This window comes from Lipophrys pholis (assembly GCF_963383615.2).
Source record: "Lipophrys pholis genome assembly, chromosome: 10".
Lineage (NCBI taxonomy): Eukaryota > Metazoa > Chordata > Actinopteri > Blenniiformes > Blenniidae > Lipophrys > Lipophrys pholis.
In genome coordinates, this window is record NC_137640.1 from 358846 (window position 1) to 378197 (window position 19352).

At 48.6% G+C, this 19352-nt stretch overlaps 1 protein-coding gene across 1 annotated transcript in view; it reads right to left on the reverse strand.

The window, feature by feature from the left end:
* Positions 1 to 18385, reverse strand: part of szt2 (SZT2 subunit of KICSTOR complex) — a 53966-nt gene extending 35581 nt beyond the window's left edge. Inside the window, exons 1-12 of the mRNA XM_080472998.1 lie at positions 18252 to 18385; positions 11232 to 11357; positions 5661 to 5834; positions 5409 to 5579; positions 4856 to 5120; positions 4362 to 4670; positions 4040 to 4210; positions 3707 to 3938; positions 3429 to 3558; positions 2233 to 2378; positions 800 to 952; positions 599 to 713 (exon numbers count right to left, since the gene is read on the reverse strand). Of these exons, the coding sequence (XP_080329124.1) occupies positions 599 to 713; positions 800 to 952; positions 2233 to 2378; positions 3429 to 3558; positions 3707 to 3938; positions 4040 to 4210; positions 4362 to 4670; positions 4856 to 5120; positions 5409 to 5579; positions 5661 to 5834; positions 11232 to 11357; positions 18252 to 18278 (2019 nt within the window). The 5' untranslated portion in view covers positions 18279 to 18385. The remainder of the gene's footprint in view (positions 1 to 598; positions 714 to 799; positions 953 to 2232; positions 2379 to 3428; positions 3559 to 3706; positions 3939 to 4039; positions 4211 to 4361; positions 4671 to 4855; positions 5121 to 5408; positions 5580 to 5660; positions 5835 to 11231; positions 11358 to 18251) is intronic.
* Positions 18386 to 19352: the final 967 nt, after the last annotated feature.

The window sequence follows — 19352 nt, forward strand, 5'->3', positions numbered from 1 at the left end:
AGAGACTGAAGGTGTCTGGTTTAACTTCAGGAGGGTGTAGAGACTGAAGGTGTCTGGTGGAGCTTCAGGAGGGTGTAGAGACTGAAGGTGTCTGGTGGAGCTTCAGGAGGGTGTAGAGACTGAAGGTGTCTGGTTTAACTTCAGGAGGGTGTAGAGGCTGAAGGTGTCTGGTTTAACTTCAGGAGGGTGTAGAGGCTGAAGGTGTCTGGTGGAGCTTCGTCTGATTCTATGAAATGTCCTTTTTCCACCCATCTAACACTGTAAAGACGTGTGATGGGAGACAGAGACATTCAGAGTGTCCCTCATGTCTGCAGCAGGTGAAACAATAAACTGAATGTCTATCGATCCATCCCATAATGAAGTTTGTCCATATGGAGTTGCCGTAGATCATTTTGTGTGTGACGTCATTGACAGGCACAAGCCCCGCCCCTGACAGCTCTGGTACCGACACCGGGCTGAACACGCCCAGTTTGGGGAGTTTTCCAGCACGTTTCTGGAGTCAGATCCGAGTTCATTTACGTAGAACAAATCCCATCATGCATGGCAGTGGAAGCATCATGCCAAGGGGCTCCCAACAGGAAGTGGGGTTCTTTTGTACCTTGTTTCGGACGTGTGCCGGCGTCCCGATGGGGAAGCCGAGGCGCAGCACCATGCAGGGCGTCTTGGAAATGAGGCGGACGAGGTAGAAGGAGCTCGGCGCCTGGTCCGACGAACTGCCAACGAAACAAACAAACAAACAAACCGTCAGCTCCCACGAAACATCGGGAAACCAATAGCTACTCGTGTCGGGGAACTTCACCTGGAGATGAGCTTGACGTACGAGTATCCCTCCACCAGCACGAAGCTGCTGCAGTCCCGGAGCAGCGACGTGAGTGCAGAGTGCGAGATCCGACACTGGATGGTGCTGTAACGCCCGTTGTTCCCCGCTGTGTGCAGGTGCTTCGGAACAGGCCTGAAAATATGGGAGAGACGTCGTGGAAACATCGTGGAAACATCGTGGAAACATCGTGGAAACATCGTGGAAACATCGTGGAAACGTCGGAGAGACATCGTGGACACGTTGGAGAAACATTGTAGAAACATCGTGGAAACGTCGGAGAGACATCGTGGAAACGTCATGGAAACGTCAGAGATATCGTGGACACGTTGTGGAAACATGGTGGAAACGTTGGAGAGACATCGTGGAAACGTCGGAGAGACATCGTGGAAACGTCGGAGAGACATCGGAGAAATATCGTGGAAACGTTGTGGAAACATCGTGGAAACATTGGAGAAACATTGTAGAAACGTCGTGGAGACATCGTGGAAATGTCGTAGAAACATCGGAGAAACGTCGTGGAAACGTCGGAGAAACATCGTGGAAACGTCGGAGAGACATCGGAGAAACGTCGGAGAGACATCGGAGAAACGTCGGAGAGACATCGGAGAAACGTCGGAGAGACATCGGAGAAACGTCGGAGAGACATCGGAGAAACATCGGAGAGACATCGGAGAGACATCGGAGAAACGTCGTGGAAACGTCGGAGAGACATCGGAGAAACGTCGGAGAGACATCGGAGAAACGTCGTGGAAACGTCGGAGAGACATCGGAGAAACGTCGGAGAGACATGTAAATGACCCTTAAAATGCTCGGTAAAGTTTTCGCTTAAACGTTGTCATGGAAACGCAAAACTTTTTGTTGAAGAACACGATAAAAACGAAGCATTTTCACTTGAAACGTTGTCGTGGAAACGGACCTAAAACGCTCGATAAAGTGCTGAGTTTTTTTCGGTATTGTACGAAGTTCTTCCATGTCACGTTCCAGGATGATCGCGATCCGATTTTACCAAAAGTTATTGGTTGAAAACGCTTCGAAAGGTTTTCGCACAACGTTTTGTTAATGAAAACACAAAACGACGTGTTTTCACGTTCACACTTGTGTTGTTGTGAACTTTTCTTGAACGAAAACACAAAAACGTGAAACTTAATTAACGTAAAACTCAAAAACGCAAAATTGTTCATGAACAGAAACAGTTTGTTATTGAAAACGCAAAAACGCAAAACTTCGCCAAAGAAAACACAAAAACTTTTGTTCAACAAAAACGATGTGTTTTCACTTGAATCGTTGTCGTGGAAACGAAGCCTAAACGCTACGTTAAAGATTTGGGTTTTGCACGATTTTCTTCCACGTGGTTTTAACGTGGCGATCCGCTGATCACGTCAAGTTTTAGTGACTGTACAACGTTTTCTTACATGTCGTGTTCGAGGATAATGGCGATCCGGTGCATGTGCAGCCATCTTTGCCAGAAGGTGGCGTCCATGGAGAGAATCGGCTTCCAGTAGGCGGCGAACTGCGACTGCGACGAGTCTTTGGTGCCGCTGTGCTGTAATGATAAGACCTGGGGGGGGCGCCAGAGTCACACTTTTGGTCAACAAAACGCAAAAACATATCTTCGTTAACAAAAATGCACAAACACAAACTTTTCATGAACGGAAACGGAAAGCAATCCGTTTTCAGTTGAAATGTTCTAGATACTCTAGATACTCTAGATACTCTAACAAAAATGCAAAAATCCAAATCGAAAAAAATGAAGCATTTTCACTTGAATCGTTTTGGAAACGCAAAACTTTTTGTTAAGAAAAACTTGAAAACGTAAAAACACAAAAACTTTCCATGAATGAAAACGTTGGAAACGAAACGTTGTGGAAAAAACACAAAAGTTTTCCTGAATGGAAACGGAAAGACACTAAACTTCTTCAAGGAAAGTCCAAAAATGATGTGAAAGTTTCAGCTGAAAGGTGAAGCTTGTGTGAGGCTGGTGTGAGGCTGATGTGAGGCTGGTGTGAGGCTGGCGTGAAGCTGGTGTGAGGCTGGTGTGAAGCTGATGTGAGGCTGGTGTGAGGCTGGTGTGAGGCTGGTGTGAGGCTGGCGTGAAGCTGGTGTGAGGCTGGTGTGAAGCTGATGTGAGGCTGGTGTGAGGCTGGTGTGAGGCTGGTGTGAAGCTGGTGTGAAGCTGGTGTGAAGCTGGTGTGAAGCTGGTGTGAGGCTGGTGTGAAGCTGGTGTGAGGCTGGTGTGAAGCTGGTGTGAAGCTGGTGTGAAGCTGGTGTGAGGCTGGTGTGAGGCTGGTGTGAAGCTGGTGTGAGGCTGGTGTGAGGCTGGTGTGAAGCTGGTGTGAGGCTGGTGTGAAGCTGATGTGAAGCTGGTGTGAAGCTGGTGTGAAGCTGGTGTGAGGCTGGTGTGAAGCTGGTGTGAAGCTGGTGTGAGGCTGGTGTGAAGCTGGTGTGAGGCTGGTGTGAAGCTGGTGTGAAGCTGGTGTGAGGCTGGTGTGAAGCTGATGTGAAGCTGGTGTGAAGCTGGTGTGAAGCTGATGTGAAGCTGGTGTGAAGCTGGTGTGAAGCTGATGTGAAGCTGATGTGAGGCTGGTGTGAAGCTGATGACGGTACTGACCGGCGTGCTGGAGCCGGGGGGGATGTAGAAGAGGGGGACTCCGTTCTTGGTGCTCTCGGGGATCTGGTAGTTCTCCGGGGCCGAGTTGAAGGACTGAAGGTGGACCAGCATCTGGTCCGTCTGGTTGATGCTGTGTGGGGGGGGGGGGGGGGGGGGGGGGCATGTTAGAATACTTTGATATAATAGTGTGGAGGGGGTGTAGTGGTGGCGAGTGTTTTGTGGTGTGTGTGTGTGTGTGTGTGTGTGTGTGTGTGTGTGTGTGTGGGGGGGGGGGTTACCTCTGCAGCGTGTTCCAGAAGCGGCGGATGACGGCGGTGCGGTACGGACTGGTGATGGGTTTCCTCTGTGTACAGCTGATGTCGTGCAGGATGTCATAACTTCCCTCCATCGTCACCTCCACCCGCGTGCAGCGTGCCGCTATGTCCAGCGGCCACGGTGCCGCCGCCACGTACTCAATGTGCATGTTGTGTTTCCATAGCAACACCAGCTTCACCTCCAGTTGGGACCCGCCTGGAGGGAGACAAGATGGCGGCCAAGGCGTGGAAACGAGGTACTTTCCATTAGACCTGTAACGTTGGCGATGTTAGCCATGGATGACGTAGTAGTCCCACCTTTAGTGAATCCGATCTCGCGGATGGTGTAGCCCTCGCGCAGGCGCACCGACACCACGCTGACCAGGTGGGCGTGCACTTCCTTCTCCGTGTGCTTCTTCCTCCTCACCACCAGGGCGGGGTTGCCGCTCGCCGACACCAGGTGCTCGTTGAACAGCTTGTGCTGAGGAACTAACCGACAAACACGGCGAGGTTAGCAAGCTCACCGTAAAGCCCAAACAGCTTTACGTGTCGTCGTGACGTCATGTTGTGATGTCATTGTGTCGTCATGTCTCCATGGCGTTATGGCGTCACACCACATCATAGGTGTAGCTAGCCTCACCGGTGTTCAGGGACTCGGGCGTCTTGAGGAAGGAGTACGTGAGGAACGCCTTGTGATACGCGTTCATCTCTCCGCCGGCGGCAACGGCGACGTCCGGGCAGCTCGGCAGGTACGAGCCGAACGTCGCCAAGGATACGAACTTCATCAGCTCCACGTTCGACACGTAGCCAAAGCTGCAGTCATATGAGTAAGCTCCGCCCACCTGGACGAAGGAGCAGGCGACGGTTCCGCTGCGGAGCTGGTTGAGCAGCGTCTCGCACACAGCAATGTCCGGGACGCTCGTCACGCCGTCTGTGATGATGATGAGGCCTGGAAGAAAAACACAGGCTTACGTAGCCACGTGCTAACAATAATCACGTAGCCAACCAGCTAACATGTAGCTACTAGCTAATGGTAAACCTGTAGTTACGTGCTAGCATTAAACATGAAGCTATGTGCTAACTCTAAAGATGTAGCCACGAGTTACGCTATCATGTAGTCCCTAGCGTGTGTACCTGCACTGGAGTTTGGCGGCAGCAGCTGGAGGGCGAGGATCCCCTGGCGGACCATGCTGACCAGCCCCATGTCGGCGGTTACCATGGAGACGCCGGGCTTTCTGTGCGGTGGTTGGTCCGGATTGCATGCGCTGATAGCCTGCTGCTCGTGCTGCTGGTGCAGGACATCGGCGATGTTGCTCTCCAGCGCCTTGAGCTGCTGGTAGATGTGGAGCAGGAAGTCGTCCAAGTCAATCCGGTCCAGCTGGCAGCCTTGGACCAGGACCTGACTCAGCAAAAACACATATCCAGGGCTAGACTCAGCAGAAAAAACACAACCAGGATGTGACTCAGCAAAAAAAATCCACATCCAGGGCCTGACACAGCAAAGAAACACACTCGGACCTGACTCAGCAAAAGAACACACCAGGACCTGACTCAGCAAAAGAACACACCAGGACCTGACTCAGCAAAAGAACACACCAGGACCTGACTCAGCAAAAGAACACACCAGGACCTGACTCAGCAAAAGAACACACCAGGACCTGACTCAGCAAAAAAAGCAGAACCACACCTGGTGCGTGGCAAGGCCGATGATGGAGGAGTACGCCAGGATGGTGATGAAGATCTTGGGCTTGAACAGCTGCTCGGTTCCGGGGACCGTGAACGGCTGGGCGAGCCCGGCGAGGCAGCGTGACAGAGCGTGGAACACCTCATCGAAGATCATCTCCCCGGTGCCGTCGTCCTGCAGGGCGTTAGCGTAGCATGAGCTAATAACAGGTGACAGACGGAACCGTCTAGACCCGCTACTGCAGCGTCGACTCACCACGATGCCAGTGGACGGGCTCAGGTCCAGCTCGATGACGAAGCGGTACCGCCGCGCCAGAAAGGTGGCCCGCGTAGACGCCACCAGTCTGCAGGGCGGCGCTGGCGAGACGAAGTCCGACCGCCATCCTTTAGGGAGGACGCTCAGCAGGTCCAGCTCGTTCTCCGAGCTCAGCTAGAACACAGATGATGACATCATCAACTCGTGACCCGTTTCCATGGTAACGTGGTTTCAGAGCTCAGCTAGGAGATGGATGATATGATCCATAACTGACAACCCGTTTCCATGGCAACGTTCTCACACGAAAAGCGTTGTGAGAGTCCATTTCCGCGACATTTATAGCGACTGATTTTATGGTTTGTTTTGTTGTTTGGTGATTGTTGTTTGGTGATTGTGGGGTTGCTGGTTCTTAAGGGGGTTTCGTGTTTATTGTTCATTTGTTTTGCCACAATATTTATCTTTAATATTCCCAATATTTAACTTTTCTTTTTTTGCTTTTCGAACATCATGGATGAAGCAGAAACAATGTGAAGGTGACGATATCTATAATTCTAAAACAAAATACCGGTTCTATCAGACAGGAGCAGGGCCAGAATATTCAGTCTAATAGTTCCAGTCCTGGAGAGTTTTTAATGTCCTCCAGTGTCCAACCTGTGAATCAGGTGGACGAGGTTTTGAAGCGGGTTCCTGGTGAGCGGGTCTCCTGGTAGGCGGGTTCCTGGTTGGGGGCGGGTTCCTGGTTGGGGGCGGGTTCCTGGTGGGCGGGTTCCTGGTGGGCGGGTTCTTGGTGGGCGGGTTCCTGGTGGGGGGCGGGTTCCGGGTTGGGGGCGGGTTCCTGGTGGGGGGCGGGGTCCTGGTTGGGGGCGGGTTCCTGGTTGGGGGGGTCCTGGTTGGGGGCGGGTTCCTGGTTGGGGGGGTCCTGGTTGGGGGCGGGTTCCTGGTTGGGGGCGGGGTACTGGTTGGGGGCGGGTTCCTGGTTGGGGGGGTCCTGGTTGGGGGCGGGTTCCTGGTTGGGGGCGGGGTACTGGTTGGGGGCGGGTTCCTGGTTGGGGGCGGGGTACTGGTTGGGGGCGGGGTACTGGTTGGGGGCGGGTTCCTGGTTGGGGGCGGGGTACTGGTTGGGGGCGGGTTCCTGGTTGGGGGCGGGGTACTGGTTGGGGGCGGGTTCCTGGTTGGGGGGGTCCTGGTTGGGGGCGGGTTCTTCTTCTGCAGCAGCTTTTGGTTTGGGCCTTTTTCCTCACGACCATAATGATCCTTAGAAGGTATGAGTCTCCTTTACTTTCTGAATATTTCCTCAGTACCTTGATGAGGAAGAGACGTCCAGTGTGATACTTCTGGTATTACTCCATTAGTCCTTCTCCCCTCCTTCCAGGATTGTTTTCAATTTGGGACAGAGCAGAATATATAGAGCAGTCTGGGAACCGTTCCACTCTGCCTCCATTCTCATTTCTGGTTTGGGGAAATAAAACATCCAATAAGATTCTTCCGACTCCAACCCCGCCACAGTAAAGCGCTTGTTGTTAAAGACATGGTTTCCTACCTTGTCTTCTGTCTCACAGCGAGTCGTGTACTTTGTTAAATATTTCATTCTAGAATCATTTATTTTATAAAAAAGCGACGGCTCTCTAAATATAGAGTCTTCCTCTGGACAGAAATCCTCTAAACTAATGACTTCCTACTTTCCCTGATGCAGAGAGGACGAGCAGCCCGGAGACAGATGTCTCAGGAGGCTTGTCCTCCAGAAAGAAGCAGGAACTAGTTCAGAGGCAGGGACAGACGTCTTTATGTGTTTTATTCATTTTCCACAAACAAAACATATTACACAATAACAACGGAAGCCAAGAATGAATAGAAACAAGACAAAAAGACAAAGAGACAAAAAGACAGAGACAAAAACTAAATAAAAAACTAAATAAAATCAATTGTCACACTTAATAGCCTGAAAACGTTCAATGTTTTAGAAAGTCAATAAAAGATGTCCACACGTTTTAAAATTCTTTTGCTTTACCTCTAATTCCATAAGTTAATGTCTCTAATGTGAGACATTATGTCCTCTCTGAGCCATGACTATTCCAGTCTCTGTGAGAGGACATAATGTCTCTAATGTGAGACATTATGTCCTCTCTGAGCCATGACTATTCCAGTCTCTGTGAGAGGACATAATGTCTCTAATGTGAGACAGAGCTCCGTCCTCCTGGCCTGCAGGACGCCAAGGTTGATCAAAGTCTTATCCCTGGTATTACCATAGAAGTTATCTGGGTAGATACCTAAAATACTACGTTTTGCTACCAGGGTATTTGTATACTTTGGATTCAGAGCGTTCCCATACTCAGTCCAACATTTCCCATGTATCTGGAACCTCCGGGGACCGAGGTTCCTTACTGGACCAGAGCAGGTTCTGACATGTCATCAGCTGGGGGCGGAGCTATCTCTGAGGTTCTCGACCTACAGGGGGGCAGAGACACGGTCTGAGCGCGGGCTGAGGTCTGCAGGGGGCAGCAGGGGGCAGCAGGGGGCAGCAGGGGGCAGCAGGGGGCAGCAGGGGGCGCTCCGCTAGGAGACGCTCCACAGAACTTCTTTCTAATGAAGCCAGACTTCTGGTTCCTCAGGAACTACGAAACAAACTACAAACTACTGGAAATGAAGGACCAGGACCAAACCTGTCACAGTCCGTCTCCTGGTTCCTGGACGAGGCTGTCAGCGCTAAATTGGTGAAATCAGTGACGTGTCACGTTTTGGAGTGACTCAGTGACGTAGCTCTCAGTGACGTAGCTCTCAGTGACGTAGCTCTCAGTGATGTAGCTCTCAGTGATGTAGCTCTCAGTGATGTAGCTCTCAGTGACGTAGCTCTCAGTGATGTAGCTCTCAGTGACGTAGCTCTCAGTGACGTAGCTCTCAGTGACGTAGCTCTCAGTGATGTAGCTCTCAGTGATGTAGCTCTCAGTGGCTCCGCTAACGGTGGAAAAAGAACCGGTCCTTTGGCGGTGCTCATTTAAGAACTGGACCTGAACTAGAACCTGGTTCTTGTTGATGGAAAAGTCCTAGTAGCAAGTCACAGGCCAATATCAACCTTCCTTTATTTCTAAAATCCTACAGGAAGTAGTTTCAGTCACTGTCAATATCAACCTTCCTTTATTTCTAAAATCCTACAGGAAGTAGTTTCAGTCACTGTCAATATCCAACCTTCCTTTATTTCTAAAATCCTAGAAAAAGTGATTCCAAGTCAGTCATGTGATCATTTAAGTAAAAGTAACTTATCTGAGTCTTTCCAGTTTTAGATTCATCAGAGCTCAGAGACTCTCTGATCACAGTTATTGATCATCTTCTCTTGGCCTCAGATAAAGAACTGGTCTCTGTTCTGGTCCTGCTAGATCTCAGTGCTACATTGGTACTATCCATCAGAACATTGGTACTATTGATCAGAACATTGGTACTATCCATCAGAACATTGGTACTATTGATCAGAACATTGGTACTATCCATCAGAACATTGGTACTATTGATCAGAACATTGGTACTATCCATCAGAACATTGGTACTATTGATCAGAACATTGGTACTATTGATCAGAACATTGGTACTATCCATCAGAACATTGGTACCATTGATCAGAACATTGGTACCATTGATCAGAACATTGGTACTATTGATCAGAACATTCTACTACAGAGACTAGAACACATCATCGAGCACTAAATTGGTTCCGATCATATTTATTAGTCAGGTTCCACTTCGTTCATGTTCAGGAGAACTCTTCAGTCCAGACTGACGTTAAACATGGAGTTCCACAGGGTTCTGTCTTAGGTCCTATACTTTTTACTTTATACATGTTTCCCGTATAGAATATTATTAAAAACTCTCCATTAACTTCTGTTGTTATGCTGATGACACACAAATCTATTGATCTATGGAACCAGAGGATAATAACCAACGTTCTAAACTAGAACCGTCTTGAAGACATAAAGGTTGGATGAGATGTAATTTTCTGCTTCTGAACTCTGATAAAACTGAAATGATTATATTTGGTCCAAAACCTGTGAGAGAGAAATGATGTAAAGATCTAGTACTACTAGATGGTATTACTCTGTCCTCCAGTACCACTGTGAGGAACCTGGGAACCATTAAACAATCTGCAGGACTGCCTTTTTTCACCGCCGTAATATTTCCAACATTAGAAACATGCTGACTCAGAGAGATGCTGAAAAAGTAATCCATCATTAGTTACTTCCAGAGTAACTATTGTAACTCCCTATTATCAGGGTGGAACAATAACTGGTTCTAAATGCTGCAGCCAGAGTCGTGACCAGAACCAGCACCAGAGATCAGCTCCCTCCAATACTAACCTCGCTTCATTGGCTCCCTGTTCGATCTAGAAGAGAATTTAAAATCCTCCTTCTAACTTAGAACGCTCTGAACAACCAGGTTCCATCAGATCTTAAAGACCTGCTGGTCCCAGATCTCCCCAGAAGAACTCTTGGTTCTCACAGTGCTGGCTTACTGGAGGTTCCTAGCTTTTCTAAAAGTAGAACGGAGGCGGAGCTTTCAGCTTTCAGGTTCCTCTGATGTGGAACCAGATCCAGTTTCAGTGTGGCACTCCAGTGGAGGGACAAAGTGTGCGTACCTGTCCCAGGTACCACAACAGTCCTCCATGCTTGCCTTGATGATCACATGAAGGACTGCTGAGACGCTCTATTTGTCCAAAGGTTGGACACAACTAAGAATAATACGAGACAAATCACCAAACAAGGAGAGCAGAGAGACAGCAGGACACAGGACAGACTAAACCCTGCAGGACGCCGGCCTTCAGGACCGAGCTTGGACACCTCTGGTCTACAGTATCATATGGTTCTGATCGGAGTAACGCCTCCGGGAAGGAAGTGGATGTCCAGCTGGACACAGGCGCCATCCTCTCGCGAGAATAGTAGACGTATAGACATATATCAGTAGATGAATAGACATATATCAGTAGACGTATAACATATATCAGTAGATGAATAGACCTACATCAGTAGATGTATGGACATACATCAGTAGATGTATAGACATACATCAGTAGATGAATAGACCTACATCAGTAGATGTATGGACATACATCAGTAGATGTATAGACATATATCAGTAGATGAATAGACATATATCAGTAGATGTATAGACATATATCAGTAGATGTATAGACATATATCAGTAGATGTATAGACATACATCAGTAGATGAATAGACATACATCAGTAGATGAATAGACATACATCAGTAGATGTATAGACATATATCAGTAGATGAATAGACATACATCAGTAGATGTATGGACATACATCAGTAGATGAATAGACATACATCAGTAGATGAATAGACATACATCAGTAGATGTATAGACATACATCAGTAGATGTATAGACATATATCAGTAGATGAATAGACATATATCAGTAGATGTATAGACATATATCAGTAGATGAATAGACATATATCAGTAGATGAATAGACATATATCAGTAGATGTATAGACAGATCAGTAGATGTATAGACATATATCAGTAGATGTATTCTATGTGTACGGCGGTTGAGACTCACCAGTTGTGGTTTGGAGGCGGGACAGACGACCTGGTTGAGTCGACTGAGGAACCAGGCAAGACGAACGTTCCTGGAGATCCGGTAGTCCTCCTTCATCAGCAGGTAGATGTGGTCGGCCTCCTCCATCTGGGGGGGAGGGGGGTATGATCAAGTCACAGCTCGGGACAAGTTAGTCCAAGAATAAGAACAGAACAACCCCCCCCCCCCCCCCAAAATAAAAACTAAACAATAAATACCCTCCCAAAAAAAACTATAAAACTGAAGCAGCTGCTCCAAAACCAGGGGAGGTGGGTCCTGGGCAAGGAGACCACGGGACCAGGGGACCAGGGGAGGTGGGTCCTGGACCAGGAGACCACGGGACCAGGGGAGGTGGATCCTGGACCAAGAGACCACGGGACCAGGGGATCAAGGGAGGTGGATCCTAGACCACGGGACCAGGGGACCAAGGGAGGTGGATCCTGGACCAGGAGACCAGGGGACCAGGGGAGGTGGATCCTGGACCAAGAGACCAGGGGACCAGGGGAGGTGGATCCTGGACCAGGGGACCAGGGGAGGTGGATCCTGGACCAGGAGACCAGGGGACATGGGGAGGTGGATCCTGGACCAGGAGACCAGGGGACCAGGGGAGGTGGATCCTGGACCAGGAGACCACGGGACCAGGGGAGGTGGATCCTGGACCAGGGGACCACGGGACCAGGGGAGGGGGATCTTCATCAGTTTCACCGATACTTAAATGTGTATATCTGCCGATACTATTCCGATACCAGAGCTGTTTGCTTTAATATTATTATGATCATTATTGTATGATTATTACATGAGGCTGTAATAAACTCCTCTCTACAGTAAAGTATGAAATGTACTGATGTATACATGTACTCTCTCTAAAGACAACTTGAGCTTAGTATCAGGACAGTAAAGGAAGCAGTACAAAGTATTTTAGTTCCATGTGGACAATGTGGGGGTCTGCATGACGTCATCATCTCATAATAAACTACTTCTATCACTTTATTAATCCCTGGGGAAACTCTTGAGCAAGGCAGCAGCAACCCAATGTTTCCAGCTCTAACGCAGCTCCAACCATTGGGACTATTTCCAGGGAGTTTAGGGTGGAGTAGGACGCAGCTTCACGGAGGTGTGAATCGCCTGCTGACAGCCTGGAGGAGCTGCTGCTCATTGTTCTGATGTCAGAGCTGTTCTCCTCCCAGAGCTGGAGGCTGAAAACACTGAGGTCTGGCTGCAGAGCGCCGCCCTGCTGGACTACGGCTCTGCTAACATCCACGTTGCTGTGTTGCTTTGCTAACATCCACGTTGCTGTGTTGCTTTGCTAACATCCACGTTGCTGTGTTGCTTTGCTAACATCCACATTGCTGCGTTGCTTTGCTAACATCCACGTTGCTGTGTTGCTTTGCTAACATCCACGTTGCTGTGTTGCTTTGCTAACATTCACGTTGCTGTGTTGCTTTGCTAACATCCACGTTGCTGTGTTGCTTTGCTAACATCCACGTTGCTGTGTTGCTTTGCTAACATCCACATTGCTGCGTTGCTTTGCTAACATCCACGTTGCTGTGTTGCTTTGCTAACATCCACGTTGCTGCGTTGCTTTGCTAACATTCACGTTGCTGTGCTAACATCCACGTTGCTGCGTTGCTTTGCTAACATCCACGTTGCTGTGCTAACATCCACGTTGCTGCGTTGCTGTGCTAACATCTACGTTGCTGCGTTGCTCTGCTAACATCCACGTTGCTGTGTTGCTTTGCTAACATCCACGTTGCTTTGCTAACATCCACGTTGCTGCGTTGCTTTGCTAACATCCACGTTGCTGTGTTGCTTTGCTAACATCCACGTTGCTGCGTTGCTTTGCTAACATCCACGTTGCTGCGTTGCTTTGCTAACATCCACATTGCTGTGTTGCTTTGCTAACATCCACGTTGCTGCGTTGCTTTGCTAACATTCACGTTGCTGCGTTGCTTTGCTAACATCCACGTTGCTGTGTTGCTTTGCTAACATCCACGTTGCTGCGTTGCTTTGCTAACATTCACGTTGCTGTGCTAACATCCACGTTGCTGCGTTGCTTTGCTAACATCCACGTTGCTGTGCTAACATCCACGTTGCTGCGTTGCTGTGCTAACATCTACGTTGCTGCGTTGCTCTGCTAACATCCACGTTGCTGTGTTGCTTTGCTAACATCCACGTTGCTGCGTTGCTGTGCTAACATCCACGTTGCTGCGTTGCTTAGCTAACATCTATCGTTGCTGTGTTGCTTTGAAAACATTGCATGTTGCTGTGTTGCTTTGCTAACATCCACGTTGCTGCGTTGCTCTGCTAACATCCACGTTGCTGTGTTGCTTAGCTAACATCCACGTTGCTGTGTTGCTTAGCTAACATCCACGTTGCTGCTTTGCTAACATCCACGTTGCTGTGTTGCTTAGCTAACATCCACGTTGCTGCGTTGCTCTGCTAACATCCACGTTGCTGCGTTGCTTAGCTAACATCTATGTTGCTGTGTTGCTTTGCCAACATTGCACGTTGCTGTGTTGCTTTACTAACATCCACGTTGCTGTGTTGCTTTGCGAACATCCACTTTGCTGTGTTGCTTTGCAAACATTGCACGTTGCTACGTTGCTCTGCAAACATTGTCGATTGCTGTGTTGCTTTGCAAACATTGTCCATTGCTGCGTTGCTTTGCAAACATTGCCCATTGCTGTGTTGCTTTGCAAACATTGCCCATTGCTGTGTTGCTTTGCAAACATTGCATGTTGCTGTGTTGCTTTGCTAACATCCACGTTGCTGGGTTGCTTTGTGGTGTTCTGAGTGTAAAATCCCTCCAATCAGCAACATGTTGCCATGAAAAGTTGGATAGCACAGTGCTACTTCCCTAGCCGTCTCGCTGGCTGCAAACTGTGGAATGGATTTCCTGCCTCATTCCTCCTGGTCTCATTGAGACCCGCCTCCCTTCAGGAAATCCAGTCCACAGTTTGCAGCCAGCGAGCAGAGCAGCAGCAGGGAAACACTGGGGATCATTTCAGCACCATGAAGCAGACCAGGATCATGGATCAGACCAGGATCATGAAGCAGACCAGGATCATGAAGCAGACCAGGATCATGGATCAGACCAGGATCATAGAGCAGACCAGGATCATGAAGCAGACCAGGATCATGGATCAGACCAGGATCATAGAGCAGACCAGGATCATGGATCAGACCAGGATCATGGATCAGGACCTCTGATCAGTGAGTTATGTTGGTATCAGAACCCGATACTGATACTGGATCGGATCGGCTCCGTCCCTAAAAACCAGGAGCCGGTTCAAGCAAGGAGGGCAGATGATACGCACAGGACCAGATCACGTGACCAGATCACAGGACCAGATCACAGGACCAGATCACAGGACCAGATCACAGGACCAGATCACAGGACCAGATCACAGCCTTGCAATTAGAAAATCCGGTTTTATCATATTGCGATATTATCGCTCTATAATACTCCACTGGGTACTGTGCTGCTCTGCCGCCACGGCGCTGCTGCTCTGGGAAGGAGGGAAAAAACTAACTGTGTTAATTATGTTAAACTTGTTTAACGAGTTAAATGTTACAAATCAATTAATTAAATGAACACGTTATTTTAACATGGGAAGCCAGTGGAGGTGGTGGAGGAGTAAATATCTGGGCACCATCATGGACAACCTGCTGAGATTCTCTGCCAACACAGAAGAGATTCTCAGGAGGTGTCATCAACGAATGGACCTCCTCAGGAAACTCACAGCCATCATGATGCCTTCATTGAAAGCATCATGACCTTCTCCATGACCTGCTGGTTCCACTCCCTCAGCCTTCAAAACAGGAACAGACTGCAGCGCACTGCATCGGTTTGCTCAGAAATCATTGGTTTGCCTGTCAGAACTCTTGCACACACCTTCAGCCAACAGGCCCTGAGACAGGCAACCAAAATCCTTAATGATCCACCCCGCAGTTCAATGGCTTCCCTCCGGGTGGCGCCTCCGCTGCATTGCCTGCAGGACTGAGAGGAGGACAGCTACCTTTGTCCCCAAAGCCATTCTGCTCTTCAACTCCAGCTGCTAACATAACATCACATTCCCTTTTCCTCCACTATTTATACTATTTATACTATTTATACTATTTATACTCATCTTACACTGTCCACACCCCATTTCACCCACTTCAGTCACTTTCCTTGATATTATGTATATACCATATAGTCTATAATTATTACTCTTTTTTTACTATATTTATTTATTCATTTATTTTTATTCGATTTTATTCTATTGTCTGTCGTTGTTCTGCTCAGTTGTAGTTGCCCAATTGCCCCTTGGGGATAAATAAAGTATTTAAAAAATTAATTAATTAATTAATTAATTAATTTTGACAGTACTAATATATATATTTCTATTTCTCATCATATATAATAAGACGCTTTTCTGTGACGGTTTGCATCGGACATCAAGAACAGGCTAGAACAGTTCTAATGAAGAGTCCAGAACCCTGCAGCTGCCAGAACCACCAGAACAGTTCTGCCGCTTGTTCTGCAGGAGACTTCCTACTTCCAGGAGAAGCTGTCAAACTCGCAGGCCACGCCCCCTCATAACAGGCCACGCCCCTCATAACAGGCCACGCCCCATCATAACATGCAGCGCCCCTCATAACAGGCCACGCCCCCTCATAACAGGCCACGCCCCTCATAACAGGCAGCGCCCCTCATAACAGGCCACGCCCCCTCATAACAGACCACGCCCCCATAACAGACCACGCCCCCTCATAACAGGCCACGCCCCTCATAACAGGCCACGCCCCCCACAGCAGCCACACATCTGTGAAGCAGCGTTTCAGCTTTTCCACTGCAGATTATTTCTCCTCTAAATGTTTCAGTAATCAAAGTGGAGCCGCCCTGTTGGTTTGAACCGTCCTGCAGTTAAAACCGGACCAAGGTGGCGGTGCCAGTCCTGAGTGATGCGTTCAGGGGCATCACGTAACTCCGACCATGCAACATGCTACATGCTAATGAGCTGCAGGGCTCACACATAGGGCTTTTCCACCAAAAGAACCAGGTTCTAGTTCAGGGCCGGTGCCAGAGCCGGTTCTTAAATGAGCACCACCAAAGAACCGGTTCTTTCTCCACCCTTAGCGGAGCCAGTAGAGCTACGTCACTGCGTCACTCCAGAACGTGATACGTCACTGATTTCACCAATGTAGTGCTGACAGCCTCATCCAGGAACCAGGAGACGGACTGGACCAGTGGGTTAGTCCGGGTCCCTGTGCTCACCTAGGAACCAGGAGACGGACTGGACCAGTGGTTTAGTCCGGGTCCCTGTGCTCACCCAGGAACCAGGAGACGGACTGGACCAGTGGGTTAGTCCTGGTCCCTGTGCTCACCCAGGAACCAGGAGACGGACTGGACCAGTGGTTTAGTCCGGGTCCCTGTGCTCACCCAGGAACCAGGAGACGGACTGGACCAGTGGTTTAGTCCGGGTCCCTGTGCTCACCCAGGAACCAGGAGACGGACTGGACCAGTGGTTTAGTCCGGGTCGCTCCATCTAGTCTGACCTGAACCTCTGATGCACCAAAGAGCCAGAAGACATGACGTCTCTTCTTGTCTCTATTGGTGTTTGTTCACGTCCGTCCTGCTTTAGTCCAGAGCCCCAGAGTGGACATAGAGGGACAATAATAAGGTGTAAATGATCTTGGCTCTTATTTTCCACCATTCCAACATTCCATAGTGACTTTCTGCTCCTTTCACTTTCTTTCTGGACGTGTCTGAATCAAAAGCTTCAACATGGAGGAATGGAGGTGTAGAATGATAGAACTGCTCTACAGCCGTTTCCATGGTAACCTAGGTAACCACTCTGATTAAAGTTCTCTTTCACATGAAGCCATTAAAAGACTCATTTTAGCTCTAAAAACTCCAACTTTCATTTCCAGTAGTTTGTAGTTTGTTTAGTAGTTCCTGAGGAACCAGAAGTCTGGCTTCATTAGAAAGAAGTTCTGTGGTTATAAAATAATATTGGAGCGTTCCCTCGTATTATTAACTTCAGGGAACGACTTATTATATCGTTCCCTCGTGTTATTTTTATTGTTTTCTCTAGAACCACTCTGGAGCTCCGTGATACCTCCACAGGTACCTCTGGAGGTACCTCTGGAGATAACTCCGCCCCCAGCTGATGACACGTTGGGCCCAGTCTGGCTCCTCTCTGGCCCCTGATTGGTCGGGGCTTTGGTGGTGGAAAGACAAAGAACTGGTGCTAAGGCTGATCCTGGACCAGAACTAGAACCTGGTTCTTTCTGGTGGAAAAGCTCTCCCTGTAGCGAGGCTACATGCTACATGCTAACGAGCTGCAGGCCCCCCTAGTAGCAAGGTTACATGCTACATGCTAACGAGCTGCAGGCCCCCCCAGTAGCGAGGCTACATGCTACATGCTAACGAGCTGCAGGGCCCCCCCCCAGTAGCGAGGCTACATGCTACATGCTATCTAGGATTAGAAGCTGGGAGCTGCTGGTCAGCAGGCTGAACCAGCTGCACCTCCGCGTGTGACACTGGTCCAGACGGTTGAACAGCAGCAGCAGCCACACGGACCAGGACCAGGACCAGGACCAGGACCTCATTTTGTTGTGCTGAACTCTTCTGGTTCTTAAGGAGGATGAATCCACCTTTAGTTTCTCAAAATAACTTTGTGTCTTTAAGTGTAAAAACACATTAAAATACACCCCAGGTCACTGACATTTTACAAATAATTGACTTATTCTAATAAGGTGGGAATCCAGGAGGAAGTCTCCTGTTTCCCTCCACAATAAAGCAAATATGTTCCTTTGTCCTTCCCCCCCCCCCCCCCCCAGGAGGAGGAGAGGGAGACGTTCTGGTTTGTTTTGGTTCCAGACGGCGTCAAAGTTTCTGTCAAAGTGTTGGTGTTTACACGTCATTCTAATGCTTCAGAATGTCTTATTTACAGTGTTTATATTGACTGTCCATCTACCCCCCCCCCCCCCCCCCACACACACACACACACACACCTCGTGGTCCTGTCGCTGCTCCGCCATGATGCCCCCACCAGGTGGTGGTGGTGGTAGTGGGGGGGGTCCCAGGACCACCGGGAGGAGGGGGTCCAAGAGGAACAAACAGAACCAGCAGCTTCACTCTTCTCCTCACAAACAAAACTGAAGCTCAGGATCAGGCACACTTCCGCTTCCGGTTCTCAAAACAAGAGCCTGGCGGTCACTTCTGGTGGCAGAAAACACTCACTTCCGGTGGGAAAACGATCGCCTCATCCGGAACTTCCGTGTAAATTATATCCTGATACTAAGTACTTTGAATATCAAATACTTTAGTTGCGTTTTTATGGCGCAAAAGTGGGAGTTTTGCTTGTTTTGAAGGGTATTCTTTCCACTTCCGGAAGTGAAACCGGAAGTGATTCTGCCGCTCATTGTCCGAAAAAAAAACATAAAGCGTGTGTGTGTGTGTGTGTGTGTGTGTGTGTGTGTGTGTGTGTGTGTGTGTGTGTGTGCGTGCGTGCGTGCGTGCGTGGGTGGGTGGGTGGGTGTGTGTGTGTGTGTGTGTGTGTGTGTGTGTGTGTGTGTGTGTGTGTGTGTGGGTCAAATGGCTTCACATTCGTATAGTTAACAAGTTTCTGGGTTTTTCCATTTTTCTCAGTTGCCAGACGGAACAGCAACATGAATACACAAACAAAACCAAGAATAAAGAAAGATAACGTTCAAGAAAAGAGGTGAAATTGAAATTGAAATAAAAAAATCACATTCCACTCTGTTGTCATGTTTCTTAGTTCCACAGGAGAACCCAGCGTACAGAGTTCTGTCAGATCAGCTCAGAAAAGTCAAACAAAACCAGAATAAATTAAAAAAGTTCGTCGACTGACTGAGAAGAGAAGAAAGAAAAGAAAGAAAGAAAGAAAGAAAGAAAGAAAGAAAGAAAGAAAGAAAGAAAGAAAAAGAAAGCGGAGGTGAAGCTGGAGAAGAAAAGCTTGTGGTTGAAAACCCTCTGAGGCGTCTTCTTCTCTCCTCTTCTCTTTATTTTCTGTTTCTTTCCCTAGAATCAAACCGCTCTACCCAGTCACTGATCATTTTACTTTATCATTGTTTCAGTAGGTTTGGGGGTTT